The 18,796-nt window shown below is 37.6% G+C and overlaps 1 protein-coding gene across 1 annotated transcript in view; it reads right to left on the reverse strand.

Moving 5' to 3' along the window:
- ABCA13 (ATP-binding cassette, sub-family A (ABC1), member 13) overlaps positions 1 to 18,796 on the reverse strand; it is a 211,841-nt gene that overhangs the window by 9,564 nt on the left and 183,481 nt on the right. The window contains exons 53-55 of the mRNA XM_009330486.1: positions 10,727 to 10,861; positions 8,106 to 8,209; positions 5,439 to 5,531 (exon numbers count right to left, since the gene is read on the reverse strand). Coding sequence (XP_009328761.1) covers positions 5,439 to 5,531; positions 8,106 to 8,209; positions 10,727 to 10,861 — 332 coding nt within the window. The remainder of the gene's footprint in view (positions 1 to 5,438; positions 5,532 to 8,105; positions 8,210 to 10,726; positions 10,862 to 18,796) is intronic.

Consider the following 18,796-nt stretch of genomic DNA (forward strand, 5'->3'; position numbering starts at 1 on the left):
CATTGAATGAACAGGTACACAGACAGATATAATGCAGTGTCCTGTGGAAAACATAATATAAAATTACAAAAAAATGCATTGTAATGCACATGCACTATAGGGCTGAACTAATGTTGCACAAAGTTTTATGAGAGTGTAAAGATATTGCTCATTTCTGAACTTTCGATCTGTGTGTTTTTAAAGTGGTAAGAACTCTTTCTTCAAGCTTTCCTCTGGGAAGATAAACTAATAGCTAGATTACATGAATACACATCCACTGCCTTAATACATTTTTCATGTACAAAAGGAATTTGTTTTCTAGTCAACAGGAATAAAAATTATATTCACTTCTATATTTTATGGCATGTAAGAAACTTACTGCTAGTATATCTGTTAGTATGATAACAGTTTCCACTGAAGGCTGAAATATTGACGAGATCTTTAAACTTAATCCTCTCTTTTCCATTTAAGAAACCTACATGTGTGAGTTTGAGAAAAGCAATAAAATATTCTCAATCAACCTTTTAAAAAAAAGGTAAAGTGTAAATAGCTTGCCAACACATTTTCCATTCTAACTCTGATATAACAAATGATTTAATTGTTGGGTAATTTAATCAGATGGCTTCTGATAAAATTTGAGCAAAGACTTGATGTGTGTCCAGCACTTGAAAAATTGGTGGGTTTTTCAGCTATGAGAATTCTGTCCAGATGGCCCTAGAATGAGGGATAGTATTCAAAATGTTGTTCCCAGAGGACTGGCCAGCTGTATCTAACGTGGAAATGCTTCTGTGAATTTTTAAAAAAACATTAAGTATAACGGAGAATACTGGAGAGAGCATTTAAATGTAATCCGTTCACAATTTAGAGTAATTGACTCAGTTGGCAGGAGTCGTCTGAAATTAGGTTTTAACGGGCACAACTGCTAACACATCTATCTCATACAAACTACATCTAGAACTAAGATGCTAACTTTCTGGAAATTGCCCTTCAGTTCGTTCTTTCCAGCTACCGCCTTTCTTGGCACTATTCAGAAATTTGCCACCTGCATCAAAAGGCCTTTCTAAAGAAGTCCAACACTTGTTATTCTACTGAGAAACATTTGAGGGTACTTTAAATCTGTTTAAACATAGATAAATATAGTCAGGTCTCAACAGTTGGGAGCAGAAACCCAAACACCTACATTTGTAGCAAGAAGACATTTTTGGATGAGCATTTTGTAACAGGCTTCCACAATAGCTGGAAAAATGAATCAAGTCTCACACATTAGAAGCAGCATGTGTCACTTTTTATATCCCTATGAAGCTTTTATGTTTCACATTAGCATCTTCCTGGAGCTCACCCATACCCTTCATAGCAGAATTTTGTACTGCCATCTGACAAAGCTGTATTCAGTCCAAGATTATGGTCTTTCACATCTGCCAAGGGCTGAAAGTATAGTGAGAGAGAAAGCTGAATCCTTGAAACTTCCCACCACAGCAAAGAAGCAAATTTAACAGGCCCCCAAGGAAAACCCATTAAGACCCATCATGCATCCATCAAAAAGGTGATCATAATCTAGACTTTACAGGCTGGAATGGTACTAAAGGAAAAGCAAATAAAACAGTTCTGAGGATTTCCACCAAGACAGACAGAATCGCCAGGAAGGGAATAAAAAATGTCATTTTAGTGGATGTAGCTACATTTAAAAGAGGAAAAAAATTCTTGATACATGCTAATGTAATTGTGTATAATATCAAATTGTGCTCCTTATGTTATTTCTTACAATACAGGACTCATTCTATCACAAATAAAAGCTGTATGAAAGTTTTCTTTGGTTTAAATGTTCATACAGTGTTTAGATTTCTTTCCTTCTTCCAATCTTCAAAGCTAGATCAGGTCCCTTGCACTTGATTTTAAAATACTTGTTCAATTTGATTTGTAGAAACAAATTGAAGACAGACTAAAGGATATCGAGCTGCTTATAAATAAGAACAAATTAAAAAAAAAAAGGAGCTGTAAAATCTGACAGGAAAAACATGATAATCTACAACTATGGTCCCCATTAATTTATTTTAGTACCATTCTTGCCTGTTAATATAAATATGTATATTACTAGCATAATTCATTCACACACATAGCCCACAAAAACACCGTCAAAAAACAATTTTTATGGTATGAGTAATTTAGATTAAATCAGATGCAGCAAAATCAGTTTTGCTTATGCTTTCCTTCAGTTCCATTGCTTCATGGAACAGTTTTGTTAAACAAAATATAAGGTGATGCTGTTTTTACTGTGAGATGGTGCCAGGGACAAATACTAAACAGTGCTAATTGCAGGAAAACACTGAAAAATAGAACTGACTATTGACTATACCAGTGGAGGTGGCTGTTAAGGAAAGTGTTCTTCTGCCATTAGGTGTTTCTTAATAGAGTTAGAAATCCTTACCGTCTATCACTTTAGATGGAACAACGTTTTGCTCTGTATGGCAGTGAGAATGATAGGGCTATTAAATCATAGGGAGGGAAGGAAAATGTGAACAAAAGTTACTCAATAGTAACTCAATACTCTTTCAAGTCCTGGAAGTTTTTCAGGATGTTCACAGGTGGAAAGGAGTGGAAAGTGAGAAAATGAAGAGATTAAAATAATTTAAAGCTTAATTATTTCAATGGGGGTTTTTGGAGTAATAAGAAAAGGGATCCTTCTTCTCTTCTCCTTTCCCATCTCATGTAGATGTAGATGCAGAAGTCCTCCATAAGGTACATGGTAGCGTATCTGGAAATTGTCTTCAAATAAGTTCGGAACATGAATTACACAGAGGTACTGGCTTCCTCAATCTCCTAACAATTACTTTATTTATTAGGTGTGTGATAGCCTGGGGTTTATGATGGAGTACTGTATTGGCAAATAAGGAAAACCACAGTCAGGAGTTTCGTCTGGAGGGAAGTTTGGAAGCTAGAGTAACCAACAAAATAATAGGAGTACAGGGACAGTCTTTGGCTTCTCCCCAGCACTTATCAAAACTTTTCCAAAGAAAGCATGGAAACTTCCTTACTGTATGCTTAATTAAGGAAAAAAAAAAAGCTTTAACAGCTGTGTGTATATGAGGTTTTAAGACTGTGCTCTCTACAGTAGCTTTGGTCCCAGAAGCCAAGAAAATGAATTAGACAGTCAGAGCAAATTCAGACAACTGCATGATTTTAATTAAATCCTTTGATAAAGCTAGTGCCTATTTTTTTCTAATAAAAGGTTCTAAAATTTTAGAAAAAACCAATAGGTTCCTGAACAATAAGTGTGGAAAATTTGGGGACTAAATCAATCAATAAGCTAGAAGTTAAAGGAACTTTAGTCCTGCCTTAAATGAAAATCTTAGCACAGCTTCAGCTACACAGTTTCTGTGGAAAGCCTCGGCAATATTGGTATTCAGTGCACACATTATCCCACATGAATGCCACTAACATATATTAAAGAACTGTCATGGCAATACAAGGAACACAAACCAGCTGATAGTATGAAATATTCTTAACATAGAGAAGGTGTGCTTTTTTTAAAGTTACAAGGATTTTAAACAAATAATTGCTACAAATATGACTGCCAAACATTCTTATCATGATCTTGCTTTGGAGAATTTAAAAGAGGTGCTCATACAGCCTTGATTCTTGAATGGCTGATCTGTGGATGTCTTGATATCATCAGAACTAATTTGAAGATACTTCCAGCATGTCATATAGTTTATTCTTCAGCATTGATTTGCTTACTGTGATCTGAAAGAGGTATATCTACAGAGACAGTGCAGCAAATTGAGAAATAACTGTTCTATTTATATGAATATGGTACATAATTTTGAGTATGCTTATGATGTCTTGCTTCCTAAGAAGGTAGATGAAAAGATGCTGCTAAAGGAAACATCAGGAGTGGCAAAACAATGACAAAGTCACTGAGAAGATAAAGGTGAAGCTAGCCTTTGTGGAATGCCTGATTTTGCCCTCTCAAGGTCAAGCTGAGAAAACAGACACACACTCCAGAGGATCTGAAACATAAAAAGCAGACACCCACATTTATCCCAGCTAACTTTATGCACTCAACTGAAGTGCCTAAGTAATACCATTTTTCCTTATTAGGGGAAACACACACATCTTCCAAAAATAGTTTTGCCTGCCCAAGGTCTGCATTGTCCTCTACAGACATCTGTCTCTCTTACTACAAAAGAAATAAAGTCTGCCTGCACTCCTGCTAAAGTACTCCAGCTAGTGGGACAACAGGCCACTCTATGAAATTTGGGAATAAGAGACAGGATGGCAGATACAGCTAGATAAAAAAGAAGCAGAAACTGCTGAAGAGCGATTGACTTCTCATGCCTCCAGAAAGCAAGGCAACTACTCTCTGAAAGGTACACAAACATGAAAAGAAGGCTATGATCACACAGAACAATCAGAAATATAGATGCAGACCTCAATTTTTTTCACCATCCAGTTTGTAAGGTGTCTAGCTGAAAGCTTGTCTTGATGAAAAAAACCTTGGAAGGAGTGAGCTTATTAAAGTAAATGTTAATCAGGCCCGTCATGCTAATATAGCTGCGAAACAAGGGCCTACAGATCTACCCGAAGGGAAGGACAGAAAGCTAGAAGTGCCCTCAAGGGACAAGAAGTTATCCGAGACACAGGTAACTTCTGCCCTATAACCATGGCAGACAGCAATTCCAAAACATCTCTGTAGAGCTTGCTTACATTGTCAAATGTATCTGCACTTAAGAGTGCTAAATGCTGAGCTAGTACAAAGCAGTGTAGCTTTGCTGCTTGTAAATGAGCTGTATCATTTTACATAGCTGACTGTCTGGATGTCGTAAAAATTCTATTTATTACTGAATGTAAATGTTCTAGCTATAAGTTGCAGCAACTTTCCCCTCAGCTTCTGACCCTGTTTCCTTTATGATGGTTTGAGCCCGTCCTCTAAATAAACATCCTCATTAACAGATATTAAATTAACTCAGGGGAATAGTTGAAGCAGAAGGTTCATGCACACCAGGAAAAGGACGCAGAAAACATAGCATAAATATCTGCAATTGCCAGTGAATTCGGCAGGAAGCAGAGATGGTTCAAAATACATTGTCTTACTGGCTACTGACCTGTTAAAAGTGCTTCTTCCTGTTACAAGAAATCCTCACACGGAACCAAAGCTTATTTCACCTCAACATGTTAAATTCTCACAATGTATTTCTCAGGTTAAGTGCAGAAGTGCTTCATTTTAGATACAGATCTGTCTCTTTCAATTACCAGTGCAGACTACAAAGCATTTTAGTAATGCCATCTGTCAATTTAGCTTGCTAAGATATCCTAATTGGCTCTTTTTTAACTTCAGTGATAGCAGGAAAAGAAAGATGTGCTTAGCAGTCATAAGTATTTATGCCTTGGCACCATTAAAGTGTCTAGCCAGCTCTTAGATTGAATGTAGCTGCAGAAGGTTTGACGTTGACATATAATACCTGTTTTTAATGTGCTGGGGAGAACCAAGACACTTGAAACTTCCATTGACCATAATAGCAAGTCGTGTGCAGAGGGCCTCGCATTCTTCCATACTACAAAATAAAGTGGGGGGGGGGAAGGTTAAGAGACTAATAGTGAAAACAGAGAACGTTATTTATATGCAACTTTAATTAAAGTGGAAGGAACCTGGACAGCTGCAAAAATGGGTACACAAAACCTTTGACTTTAAAGGCAACAGTCCAAATTGTAACTCTAGTCAGTACATACCTAAAACAGAATTTATGTTTTTAGTCCAGAACTAATTGGACAATTCTGGCCACAATACAAAGGTTTTATTACCACAGGCAAATACCTGATAGGCAGTCTCAGAAATGCCACTGAGTGTGAAAGCCATGAACTCTGTTATTCCCTGTACTATCTGTTTGTGGTCAGTCTGAGCTAAAGGATAGAGGGAGAATGAAGAAAGTTTGCTCAGCTTGCCTCTTGCGTGGTACATACCCTTAAAAAGTAGTTACCCTTAGTCTGATTGCAGGATAGAAGAAGATGCAAAACACTACAATCCAAATAGAATTTAGGGCATGGAAATGCAGCTGAATAGAAAAGCAGGATGCTGTTAGATGCAACTGCTTCAGATGATAAATAATAACTTTGACTTGTAAAGCTTAGGGCAGATGGGCTGCCATTCTACATTTTATACAGAATTGTGTGAGCAGTTCTTCCAAAGCATCACTTTAGACATAGGACGTCAGTCGTGACATATCTATCATCTCAAAGAGGAGTCAAAGTTGTCTGATGTTCCTGCAATTCACTGCGTGCACTCCCCAAACCTTCTGAGATAGCTAAACAAAAGTTGTCTTGTGTGCCTCAGCCATGTGCCAGTCCAAATTAAAGTGCCTTTACTGAACAAGCATGGCAATTAAGTACCCTTCTAGGAACAATTTCCTTAAAACAGGACAGGGATATGGTGAGAACTGCCAGACCACTATATTTGAGAGAGATGGGGAGAGGACTTGCTAACAAATCAGGAAGTTAGCTGAGTCTCTTCAGGGTGCAGTAACTCCTAATGCTCCCCTTGGCATAACACTCCCCAGCTGTGGCAAAAAACCCACAAATTTAGGCCTGTATGGACAGTTAATACAATCTCACTCTTCCCCCCCTCAAAACAAAAACATTTTCTCTGAAAATTAAGTGAATAAAACTAATCTTTGCACAGGAAACCTTCTCTCTAGCTTATGCAATTATTTGCTGATATGCATGAAGATTTACTTCCTTTATTCATACAAGTAGCCTTTGAAAGAATCTCAAATAAATCTCCAATGGCCTTCAGCAAATAGTATAAATAGCATAAAAGAATTTCTCCTTCCTCCACCCTGGCACAACAATGTCTTATTAATTAGAAATGAAATGTGTACACTATCACTGTACTTATATCTCCTTGAAGTCATTAATTCGTAGAGCTAAATGAATAATTAGTAACAATTTGATGGTTTTGTTGGTTTGTTTGTTTGTTTGTTTACAGCATATTAGTAACGAGACCACAGCTCTCTTCTGTTTAGCTGGTGTTTGACAGCTAAGGGTTCTTAATCTGGACTGAAAAGTCAAAGCACACTGCTTCCTGAAAATCACTCAACTTAATTCACAATGCATAACTTGTGTTCCCTAAACAAGTGAGCTGGTAAGCACGTGGGGATCAAATACAGGTGTGTGATTTTCAAGATTCAGCTTCCAGAAGTAGAATACTAGAAACTTTTGAGAGCATTTTTCCATCGATAATGTAGCACACACATGTACAGGGACAACAAATACATTTTGAGAACATCTGAAAAATTTTAACAACATCTGGAAAATGTTGAGGGAAGTTTTGCTGCATTCTTTTATTGATTCATCTATGCTTCAAAGCTCATTTGGCCAAAATGTTACATTGCTGTTTTGATTAATGAGTTCTGTCCTCTCTGGGCGTGTTTTCATGACCTCTCTCTCACTTAAATTATATATTTTATATATAATTATATGTACTATACCATATTCCCTAAGGGAACATTTTATTTATTCCATTTTACTATAGATGTTACAAAACAGTGTTGGTGTTTCCTCCATTAAACTGATATACCAATGACCATATCAGAGAATTGACAAGATATTTAATGTAGATTGACCCCGTCCTCTTAGAAGAGTCTCTCCTACCCTTTCCAGTAGTGCATACAGAGAATAGCTGAGGCATCTGTCTTTAGGATGCCATGGCATAGTCTTTTCATACACTGATGCAAAACAGAATCCTTAATAAAATCAGGAGAGGGTTTTTCACTCCCACCTCCCTTTGTAAGGATTTGTAAAGTGGCCAGCTGCAACAGGGTAACCTGGTGTTCCAAGCAAGAAGAGACACTGCAACATTGAATAGAAAGAGCATAGAAAAAGAAGAATTCATTGCATCATTTTTTCTGTGCCTACAGCCACCTTGAGACACATTCTAATCCTTGAAAATTAAATATAGAAAACATTTAGGATTTACATGAGTTCAATTTTCACAAGCAGGAAAGAATTGCCATAAAATACCAAGACATATTCCGCATTTCACACCAGGGTGTGAATATGCTTTTCTGCTCTCAGTTGACAGCAGGTGAGGAGAGAGAACAGGAATACGCTGGCTGCTGGGATAAGGGTCTTACCTGTGGGATGTCAGCACAGCTGCACAGCCATCCTGAACTTCCTTCAGGATGGTTTTCCAAAGGTAGCGTTTAGAGCAGGGATCCATCCCAGAGCTGGGCTCATCCTACAGGAAAAATGAAATTACGATACAGCAGCATGGGAAAAACATACCACAGCTCCAGCACAGCATGAAGAATTAACAAAACTCACAATAAAATCATATATTTTTGTTTAAAAAAGCTACATTTTCAGGAGTTCACTTAAAAGAGACCCTGGACAGTTTTTTGCTTTAACACATATAGTTTCATTTCTACATTTATAGAAGGCACTTTTTATTAAAGAAATTTATATATAAAAATTATATTATTGTAAATTATTTAATAATATAATATTATTTATAAATATACATATATATGTTTAATTATACATACACTTAAACTTTTTTTAATAGGAGAGACTTGCAGCTGTTTTTCCTCACTTTCTGGGAGGGTTTGGTGTCTGTTTCTCCCCTACATGCACATCAGCCATGAGCACAAACAAGTGGAGAAGTCGTCCTGTAACTCCCAGCTGCCTGCACTGCCCATCCCATAGCCAGATGTGGAGAGTATGTTTGGATTCGACGTCCTCCAGCAGTTACTCCCAGAATCCCTTTGAGAGGAATTCTCGTGCATGGTGGAGAGAATCCACAGGATTAAATAACAACCCAGTCAGTGCTGCCCAAAGCAAACCACCTGGCAAACCCATTTCCCACTCGGGTGGCTTTCATGGAGAAAAAAGTGCAGCTACAAAAACTACATTTCTGCTTCCTAACTAATCCTGCTGTCCTCACTAAATCAAATTAGTGGAAGCAGAAGGAATGATGTCTGATTGTCAAAGGCCAGTCTCTGTCACTACAAAACTAGAGAGAAGGAAACTCTCCCAGTTGCTTTTTATATTATGGAATTTCATGAGGGGTGTCAGCACCTATTAGGGTGGTATGGCCTTGGCCAACGTATTAGCAGCAAGGAATCCCAACTGAAACCTGGAAGTAAAGACCTCAAGAAACAAAGCAAACAAGACATCGAGTCTGATGCTGATTTTGGTGCTTAGCTACCAATGGTTGAGGTGAAAAAAAAACCAGTTCAGTCTCCTATTATCTGTGGATAGCTAACAAAGAAAACGTAAAAAGCAATAAAAATAAAGCAACCCACGTTATTACTTAAATTGATAGCTATGATCCTGGATGCAATCTAGAAGCAGATTCAGTGGTTTACATTGGTGTCTTTGCTTTCAGACAAAAAAAAAAGCCTTTTGAAATACTGAATAACTCCTTTAAAATCTGCTAGCTTTCTAAAGCCAGCCAAATGTTTTAAAGCATTTGACATGTTTACATATTTTTCTTTCCTCTTGTCATTACATATGCAATAGTCTGTGCCCTACAGCAAGAAGTAGGTTGAAATGGATACTTGCAGTAGCTTGCTGTCATAAAGACATTAAAAAACAGTTGGAGCATTTTCTAAGATCAGGAAAAAGCACTGATTTAAGATTATCTCCTCCTTTTACTAACTGAACCAGGGTCAGTTTAAGCATAAAATGTAAATAAAATAATTCAGCTCAGAAGTGAGGCAATGATAGGAAGCAGCAAAATGTGTTCGACCTTCTGAAACATGAACCCCGTGAGAACACTAGTTTTGTCTAGTTTTACTTAGCCTGCGATCTGTTACTGGAAGTGCTGTTTTCCCCCCCAACTCTGGGAAGAAGATTCCCTCCCTCTGACAGTTCTGAAAAGTTTATTGCACTATTGAACTGGTTTAGCTCTTCCCAGCCAAGGCTTAAGAAAGGGATGTTCAATCTTCTCTAGTGAAATGATAGGCAATGATAAGAAAGAGAATGTGGTGTCATAATGATGCAGTTCCCAAAGCTTTGTATCTCCAATCTTCAATACAAAAGGCATTGTTTAAACTGAAAAGGCCAGTTTCAGGCCTAAATGAGCAGTAGGATGCAAACACCAAAGCAACATGCAATAAATAATTCAAATTAATATCATTCAGGAGTATTAGTTTGATTGTGTTGTTTGTGAATCCAACAAAAATATAAGAATTAGCCAGATTTATGAAGCATGACACAGCAAGGAATTGAATATCCTGAAAAAGATGAGTCAATAATTAATAACACCAGCTCCAAATTACTAATTAAAACAAGAATCTTCCTTAAGGAAGCCAGGAGAATTGCTCATATATGTTTTTCTCATGTTATATACAAAGTAGAGAATACATAAAGCATTAATATATTTTACATTAAACTATTTTTTTCTTAAAATCTTAAAAAAAAATGACATATCCATTTGGGCCATGGAATGCTACAATTGCATTTGTGTGTATTTAGGGTCTTTTTTTTTTTCCTGCTCACCCAAATACACCAAGGAAAAAAAAAGAAAGAAAAAAAAAGGAAAGAAAAAAAAACTTCACTTTCTATTTTTCTGAGCACTGGAGAATAAAATAAGTAGTGTTCATACAGCAGAACAAAGAGAACAGTTGTACATCTGTGTATCAATTACTCCCTAACTGACCAGGAAACTACCTGATTTTCTTTAGAGCAACATACAAGACAACAAAATTCAATATAATCCATTTTTCATAGGCACAGCATTACCTTTACTCACCAGTAAAAGTATTTGGGGTTTACCAACTAAAGCCACGGCAGTAGAGAGCTTCCTCTTTGTGCCAGCACTGTATGTTCTCACCAGTTTGTCAGCATGGGCTTTGAAGTGTAACCGGTTAACAAGGTCCTCTGCAACCTGTGGTGTAGAAATTTGAAGGCCAGCAAAGATGAGCCAAATTAGGCAGTGTTTGTGCTTAGATTGAAAGAACACTCTGTTAATGCATATTAAGCAAATGTACACGTTGTTTCCTCATTTACCCCTATTTGCTGCATATTATTACGTTTGAATCCTAGACACATACAAAAAGCTGCTCCCGGACCTCTTCGTTCTCCACAAAGGATAAGGATTTTCTTATATAGAAAATTTGGCTTTGTCATTGCCTATAACAGTTCTTTGCATTCATTTTGTGTTGATGGGTCAATTAGCTAAAATGTTCCTTATTCCACCTCGTTCTCCGGTATTTATTTGATCAAACATCTTAGTGACTGAAAATTCAGGAAACAAAATTCTACATCAGCCACAAAACCATGGAAATTGCAGAAAAGCAGATCACAGGACAAGGATTTAGAGTTTAAATATATTTACGTATAAAAATAAGAGACACCTCCAAGAGCAAGTTCTCTGTAAGCAGGAACAATGCTGCAGTGCTGAGAATCTGCAGTATTCTATTGTGGGTCCTGGCACTGGTATTAACAGTCGCTTGTGTTTGGTGTATCTTAATGTATAACCTGACAGCAATGCATGTTCTCAGACAAAAACTACATTTCATAAATATCACTCTAACTACATTAAATACAGAGAGTTTTTTTAAAAAAAAAACACAACTCTCAATCAACAGCCATTAAACCACCCACAAGTAATTTTATACTGAAAAGTTTGAGTCTTTTGCTATTTCAGGGTTAATTCACAGTGGTTTACTTTCATTTAGACACTACTGCATATCAGTAGAAGTGCTACAAATTCAAACATTCCGTGGCTTTAGAAATGGTCAAGCATCTAAGCTATATTCTAAGATATAATAGCTGAGCTTTTTTGTTGGTTTGTCATTTTGGTTTTTGTTTTTGTTTTTATTTACTTCCAAACATAGGTCTTATTATACACCAAAACAGCCTGTAAAGTGAACATCTCTAAAGCATATAGTAGACAGTTTATCCACTCTACTAAACTGACTTGACTTTACTACCACGGGGAATGCATGAATGTTAGTGACAACAGGATTATCCTCCTACAAATCCACCAACAATATACAGAGAATTGCACAGAAAAGCTCATAAAAAAATTAAGACCAGAAGGTGGAAAAATACGCGATCTATTGTTTACACTAAAATTAACATATATTGCAAGCTACAAGAGGCTTCAAGAGTTATTAAACAATAAGGAAAAGAGGACTACGTATCACATTTGAAATGTGGTAAAAACTGTCCTTTAGCTATGACCAGAACCACTTTTTCTAAGACCGCTTTGAAGTGTTACCAAAACTCAGTCTAAGTCAGCAAAATGCCATTCTTTGAAAGAGACAATTAACAGGGAAGAATTTAGAAAGCCAAGGAATAGTGCCAGAGAGAGAAGAAAAAAAATTCAAGTAAGCTAAGTCTTATTGCAGTCTGTAGCCCTCAAGGAGACTGAATCATATATCAGGTATGAACATAATGCTCTTTGTAGGGAGCAACATTAACAAGAATCAACTTTGCAAGATTTACAATTCTACATGTAAAATCCTCCCAACTATCTGGTATGCACTCAAGCATTCAGTGCACCTATACTCATGACTTTGCCATCTCCTGTTTTGTACCAGGGGAGAAAGCCTGGTGAGTCCTCTGCTATGGGAATTTTGCAAGACAAGGTTTACTTAAGGTAAAAAGAGAGGGGTGGGAATCATTTCATAGTACCCACTTTGTTGCTGCTTTGAATGTATAGAGCTTCCAAGATAAAGCTTGCAGATCATTGCAGTGCACACCACAATCTGGCTTGATATCTAGATACGCTTCTCTGGTGCAAAAAGTATCAAATTAGAACAGATTTGGAGCTGAATCACATCAGCAACATAATGGCAGAAGGATTAGCCAGCTTTCTTACTCCTAATCATTTCCCAGCTGCACCTAAAAAAAAATCTTCTACTCCCGCTATCCTCCTCAACCCTTACATTTCAAAGGAACACGCAGAGCATGCTTCAGCAAACATAAGAATATAGAGCTCATTATTCTTTCAAGAGATGACCCCAAACCTTTTTCTCTTTTCTTTAATGTATATAATAAGATTTCCAGAAATAACAGTCTCAGCTTCATCAATATGACCTAAACATCAAAAATGTCATTTGAATGAAATTAGAAATATTATGTATTAGGTATATTGTGGAGGATCCTGCACATCTCCATTATAACTTCATTTATCTGTATAACCGGTGGTATCTCGTGGTTTGCATCATAGTACACTATAAAGTAAAAAAGAAAATCCCTCTTAAACTACTTTAAATGAAATTCAGAATTGAACACGTGATAAATCTTCAAACAAATTATGCAAGAGATTTACAATTCTAATGGTTTCCTTCCTTTAGTGAATGTGAGATATATACACAAGCACCTTCTCTCCCTCCTTGTCATATTCATCATGATGTTTTATTTCTGGTTTCAATTACTTTCAGCAGTGAAGAGTGAGGAGATACATCAGTTTATTTAGCAAGTTGGTAACATGGAGGCCAAATTAAAAGACACAGAGTTACATGCAAATATATACACTGTGAGTGCACTTAAACCATAAAGATGTTTTACCTCTAGTCATGGCTGTAGTAATGCATTTAAACTTTTTCCTTCCTCACCCCCCCCCCCCCCCCCCCCCTTAACAGACTTTACATCTATCAGCTAACAATTTCCCTCATTTCCAATATTCCTTAACATGATTTACTTTTCCCTCATCAATTCTAACATCTTTAGCAAAAGTTCTTTTTCCCCAAATTAATTTAGACTAGTTCCCCTAGCTCTGGAATAGGCATTGGAATGAGCCCTTCAAGCTGTAAAATCTAAACCAAATCCTAAAACACTTTGCATTTCCTAAATACTACATTCATTCCAGAAGAGGCAGTAAGGTGACTTGAATTTTTGCACACATGTTAATATTTGTGGGAGTAAAGGTTAAAGTAGGCATGATGTCCTCTATCCACCAGGGAACCAAGAGACACATCTACCTCACTGAAAAGCAGTAAGTGATGCTAATTATGTAACCACTAATGCTAATGATTTTCCACTCTCTTTAAAAATTGTCATTAATATTCAAGTAAAAAATTAAGTGGTACTGAGAGTTTTCAGTTAGTATGTCTTCCAGAAAAACTTGGAGTTAGCGAAGACTCAATCTATTAGAAGACTAGAAATGTGATAGCCTGTCTATCCTGACTTGAGAGGCTGTATGCATCAGTGTATTCATTTTGCATCATTTCTGTCAAAATAAATACGATGTATAACTTCTTGCTACTTTATTTTGAACAAACCCTCATAAAGCAAACCTGACCTAATACTGAAAATGTGTATCATACCTAGTAAAAATTATAATAAGCATGGGATAAATTCTAGAGTTATCTGGAAAATAACTATACACTTCCAAAATAGTCATTCAAAGTGTCAGGTTCTGGGTAAGTGAATGCAGTGTAGTTTGAACATCCTAAATAACAATCATTCATCAATTCCACACCAAACAGTATTCATTCTGCTTCAGAGTAAACTCAGAATTGTTAGATTTCTTACATTAGGAAAGTGTATACTGATGGTCAAACGTCTAGGGGAAAATAGTTTTTTATCCCAGAATCTTATAAAACTGTACACACTAATTCTGCTTGGGGTCCAAAAAAAGTAAGCATGCAAAGAATAAATGAATTTACAAATTCCCGTTTCCAGCAGCTATAGAATGTAACATGTAAGGAAGTCAATGAGATCCCAGAGTCAGTGCAAAAGCCCTCCTGGAGAGTTAATGTAAAGAGAAATCATACTGACATTCCAAGAAGTTGCCTCTGAAAGCCTGATGAAGCTTGTTTTGAGATTTGCAGCACAAGTTTTAATGCGAATGAGAGATTTCATTTAATGTTGTGTTAATATTTTATATTTTTTAACAAGCTGTATGCTGTCTTTTGGAACGAATTGATATATTGAAACTTGATATATTAAAGAAATAAAAATAAGAATTAAAAATACTATGTTACATTAGTAACTGTCTAAATAGCCCAAAAGCTCTACTCTACCTTTTCCAGTTTTGCAGCAAAAAGAAACTTTCAGAGCAGATTTGGGAAGTAAAGTAAAACTTCATATTACATGAAGCTTAACACTGATAGCAAATGACCCATTTTTCTACTCCTTTCCCATTCAGTTAATTACTGTTTTGGAACACTAAGTGCACTCAACTTTATGTCAGGCACTTAACTCCTGCTGCTGATAAATCTGGCTAGCAAAGGATTTGATCCTTGAAGTTAGTACTTCAATGGACTACTTTAGGAGCAACACATCCTGTAAGTCACCTGCCCGCTTGCCAGTTTATTAAAAAACAAAATGAATGTATGTTGCTTTCCACATCAAAACCACGTACTCTCTAGAGTTTATGTGTGTGTGCACGTTAGAATAAACACTCACTGGTAAACATTCAGAGGCAGGCTTGGAGCGCCATATCATAGGCAGGAGGGAATGGGAAAATAACAGCTTACATTTCCATACAGCTGCTATTCCAAAGAGTTCCCAGGCCTTCTTTTCTTTATAGACAACTAAAATGCACACTTTCTCCAGGCACCAGACATTTCTGCGTTGAAACACAGCAGCTGTTCAACACTTGACAGCAATGCCACACAGTCTGAAGGGCCCACTGACAAAAACATTTGTTTTCCTCTGAGATAGTTGCATTTCAGTTTTTGATGAAGGTACACCAGATGTTGTGGTTTAGCCCCAGCCGGCAACTAAGCACCACGCAGCCACTCGCTGCTCCCTCCCACCCCCAGTGGGATGGGGGAGAGAATCAGAAGAATAAAAGTGAGAACACTTGTGGGTTGAGATAAGAACAGTTTAATAATTGAAATAAAATATAATAGTAATAATAATAAAATAATAATAATTTGCAATGAAAAGGAAAATAACAAAAAGAGAGAGAAATAAAACCCAAGAAAGACAAGTGATGCAAATGAAAAACAATTGCTCACCACCAACTGACTGATGCCCAGCCAGCCCCTGAGCAGCAGCCATGCCCCAGCCAACTCCCCTCAGTTTATGTACTGAGCATGGTATGGAATATCCCTGTGGCCAGTTTGGGTCAGCTGTCCTGGCTGTGCCCCCTCCCAGCTTCTTGTGCACCTCCAGCCTTCTCAGTCGGTAGAGCGTGGGAAGCTGAAGTGTTCTTGACTAGTGTAAGCACTCCCTAGCAACAACTAAAACATCGGTGTGTTACCAACATTATTCTCATCCTAAATCCAAAACACAGCACTGTACCAGCTACTAGAAAGAAAATTAACTCTATCCCAGCCGAAACCAGGACACCAGAGTAGCTAAATATTATTTGCAGGAGCCCTTTCATGCCTTGATCACAAGCATATGGCAACAAAGTCTGCTCAACATCTATGCAGACGAAAAATTAGGACAACTGAAAGGAAGAACGGTCTCCGTATCACAAATGTGAAACTAAGGCACAGAAGGCTGCTTATAAAGAATAGTCTAAGCCTACACTTAGATCATCTAAGGTCCAGGATAATCAGAAGATTAACATTTATCTTCTCCCAGTGCACCACAGTAACATAACTCATCTCTAAATAACGCAGAATTGATTTTGATTCACTTGAAGCAGGACCTGTACATGAATCACCACACCATTTGAGGCACTGTTCCCCAAATGGTTTTGAGAACTGCCATTGGAGCAGCTGTGTACTAACTGCCCAGAGAATAGCTGGATCTGAACATAAAGTGGAAGCTCTTAGGTACACCAATTATTCATAAATATTTCTGCATTTGAAATGGGTTTTATGAATGCCAGCTATTTCAGAGAGAGCACTACACTCACATTATCTGCAGAGAAAGTATACGAAGCCAGGTTACCCTTGTGGCTCCTCACCAAACGCAGACAGGAGGCAGCATTTGCAGTAGTGTTCATTTACATATGCACATGCAGAGAGACACCCTGCAGGCACAGCATAGAAATCTGTTGGTATCGTCCTGCTCATCGCAATCTGGAAAACTTCCCAGGCACCTGAGAAAAGCCCAGTGCCGCATGGGACAGTTTACTTATGAAATCCAGGTCCTTAAGCACGCCACAGATCTCTCTCCATTCTCAAGCTTCCACTTAGCTCCTGATCCTGCTCCTCATCCTCCAAAACAGTTGCTGCTGGGAGGCCAAATGACCTGAAGGAGTCACAAATCAAGCAGTGACAGCAGGATTCATGTGCACACGCACACACAGACACTCTCCTCTACTACCTGGCGTTGACAGGGTTTGTGCAGAGTGTAAGATTAAAGCATTAACAGCCCATTGTAATGCACGGATCAGTTCACATTTCTCAAAGCTGTCTCCAGTTGTCTGCAGATGAGGTATTACCAATAAGGTGGTGTCTGCCAGTGCCACCTGAACAGCTTTTCCTCACACCTGCGAGTACTAAAATAAAACAACAGCTAAGAGTCTGCGACTCCAGGACTCAGAAAGGTAGCACAGCACTAAAAGCCCTATTCAGCTCTCACTCAGACATCCCTTTTGGCAAATTCAAGTCAGTTATAAAAGTAACTCTTCCAATAAGGCTGAGGCAATTATTTTAACTGTGGGGAAGTCCTTCTTAGCCTACCTTATAGGCTCATTCCTACTCCATTTCTCTCTCAGAGGATCACCATCCACCTGGGTTTATGTGCTTCAGCTTATTCACAAATGGGGAGTATGCTTACTCTATACTCTGGAGTGAGCTATCTAAGGGTAACACTGTATGTATATGACCCAAAGTATGTGAGTTAAGTGAGTCCCACAAAATTTAATTAAAACTATGTACTTCTATCGTTCAGGTGCTTCTGAAATTTGCATTATTCTTAGGGTGTCTTAAAAACTGCTTCATTTATAGCACATGGTGTACCATTTGGACATATGTATTACAAGAATATATTGTCTTTTCTTATGAAAATGATAAGACAGGAAAGCTTAAAAGCCATGTTTAGAGCATTTTAAGAGCACTGCTGCGTAATTAAACCATCAAACTTTGATTCCTGTTTTAAATTACACATAGGACCAAAAGCATTCAATAACATATGTAAGATGTATGGATATTTAACAGCAGCCTTTTGAATGACTACAAAGCTCTAGAGGAGATGCCAGAATCTGTTGCCACCTTTGTGTCTATTAAAGTGCCACAATAATAGATGCTAGTTATGATAGGCTTTTAGCCCAACTGTTAGAGAGGAGCTGTCAGTTCATGGAGAAAATAGGTAGTTATAGTTGAGGGGTTTAGTGCAATAACAATTATCCCTTAATATATTTCCTTTAGATCAAGGGATACATATTCAAGTTTTCACTACTCTGCTAGTACTCAGAAGCAAAAACTGCCACTGATAAGTTATGAAGAGCAAACAACTAAATAAAAGACTGTATGATGATTTCTAAGCAGCCTGCAAGAAATGTACTGTTAAAACAGTTAGTTAAAAGTCCAGCCAGGCAGGATAGTGCCCAAGAGAAGGGGCAAAGACTTGTAAGAATATTTTATTTCCCCAGTCCCTCATCCAGAAACACTCAAATGATTAGCTTAAGACAGGAAAAATTCAAAATATTGCCTGTCGTGATGCTATTATTGGGGCACGATGGCAGTTATTTCTGAATACTCAATGTCCCATTGCAAGAATCATACCTTTTTCTGGAATAATACCTAGCTGCTGGGGAAAAAAAGCTGCAAAGAACCAGAAGGCGGCCCTCTCAGACACAGACAAGGAACTGACTGTAAACCACTTAGCAGACCCTGAGGCAATAGCCAGGAAAATGCTGGGTAGGTAGAAAAAAAAGATATTTCAGTTACGTGCGGATTTGCATCTGGAAAAAGGAAAAGGAAGACAACAGGCAGCATTCTGGAGGTTACGAGGACAATCC

This window comes from Pygoscelis adeliae, unplaced genomic scaffold (genome assembly GCF_000699105.1).
Source record: "Pygoscelis adeliae isolate BGI_AS28 unplaced genomic scaffold, ASM69910v1 Scaffold78, whole genome shotgun sequence".
NCBI classification, from domain to species: Eukaryota; Metazoa; Chordata; class Aves; order Sphenisciformes; family Spheniscidae; genus Pygoscelis; species Pygoscelis adeliae.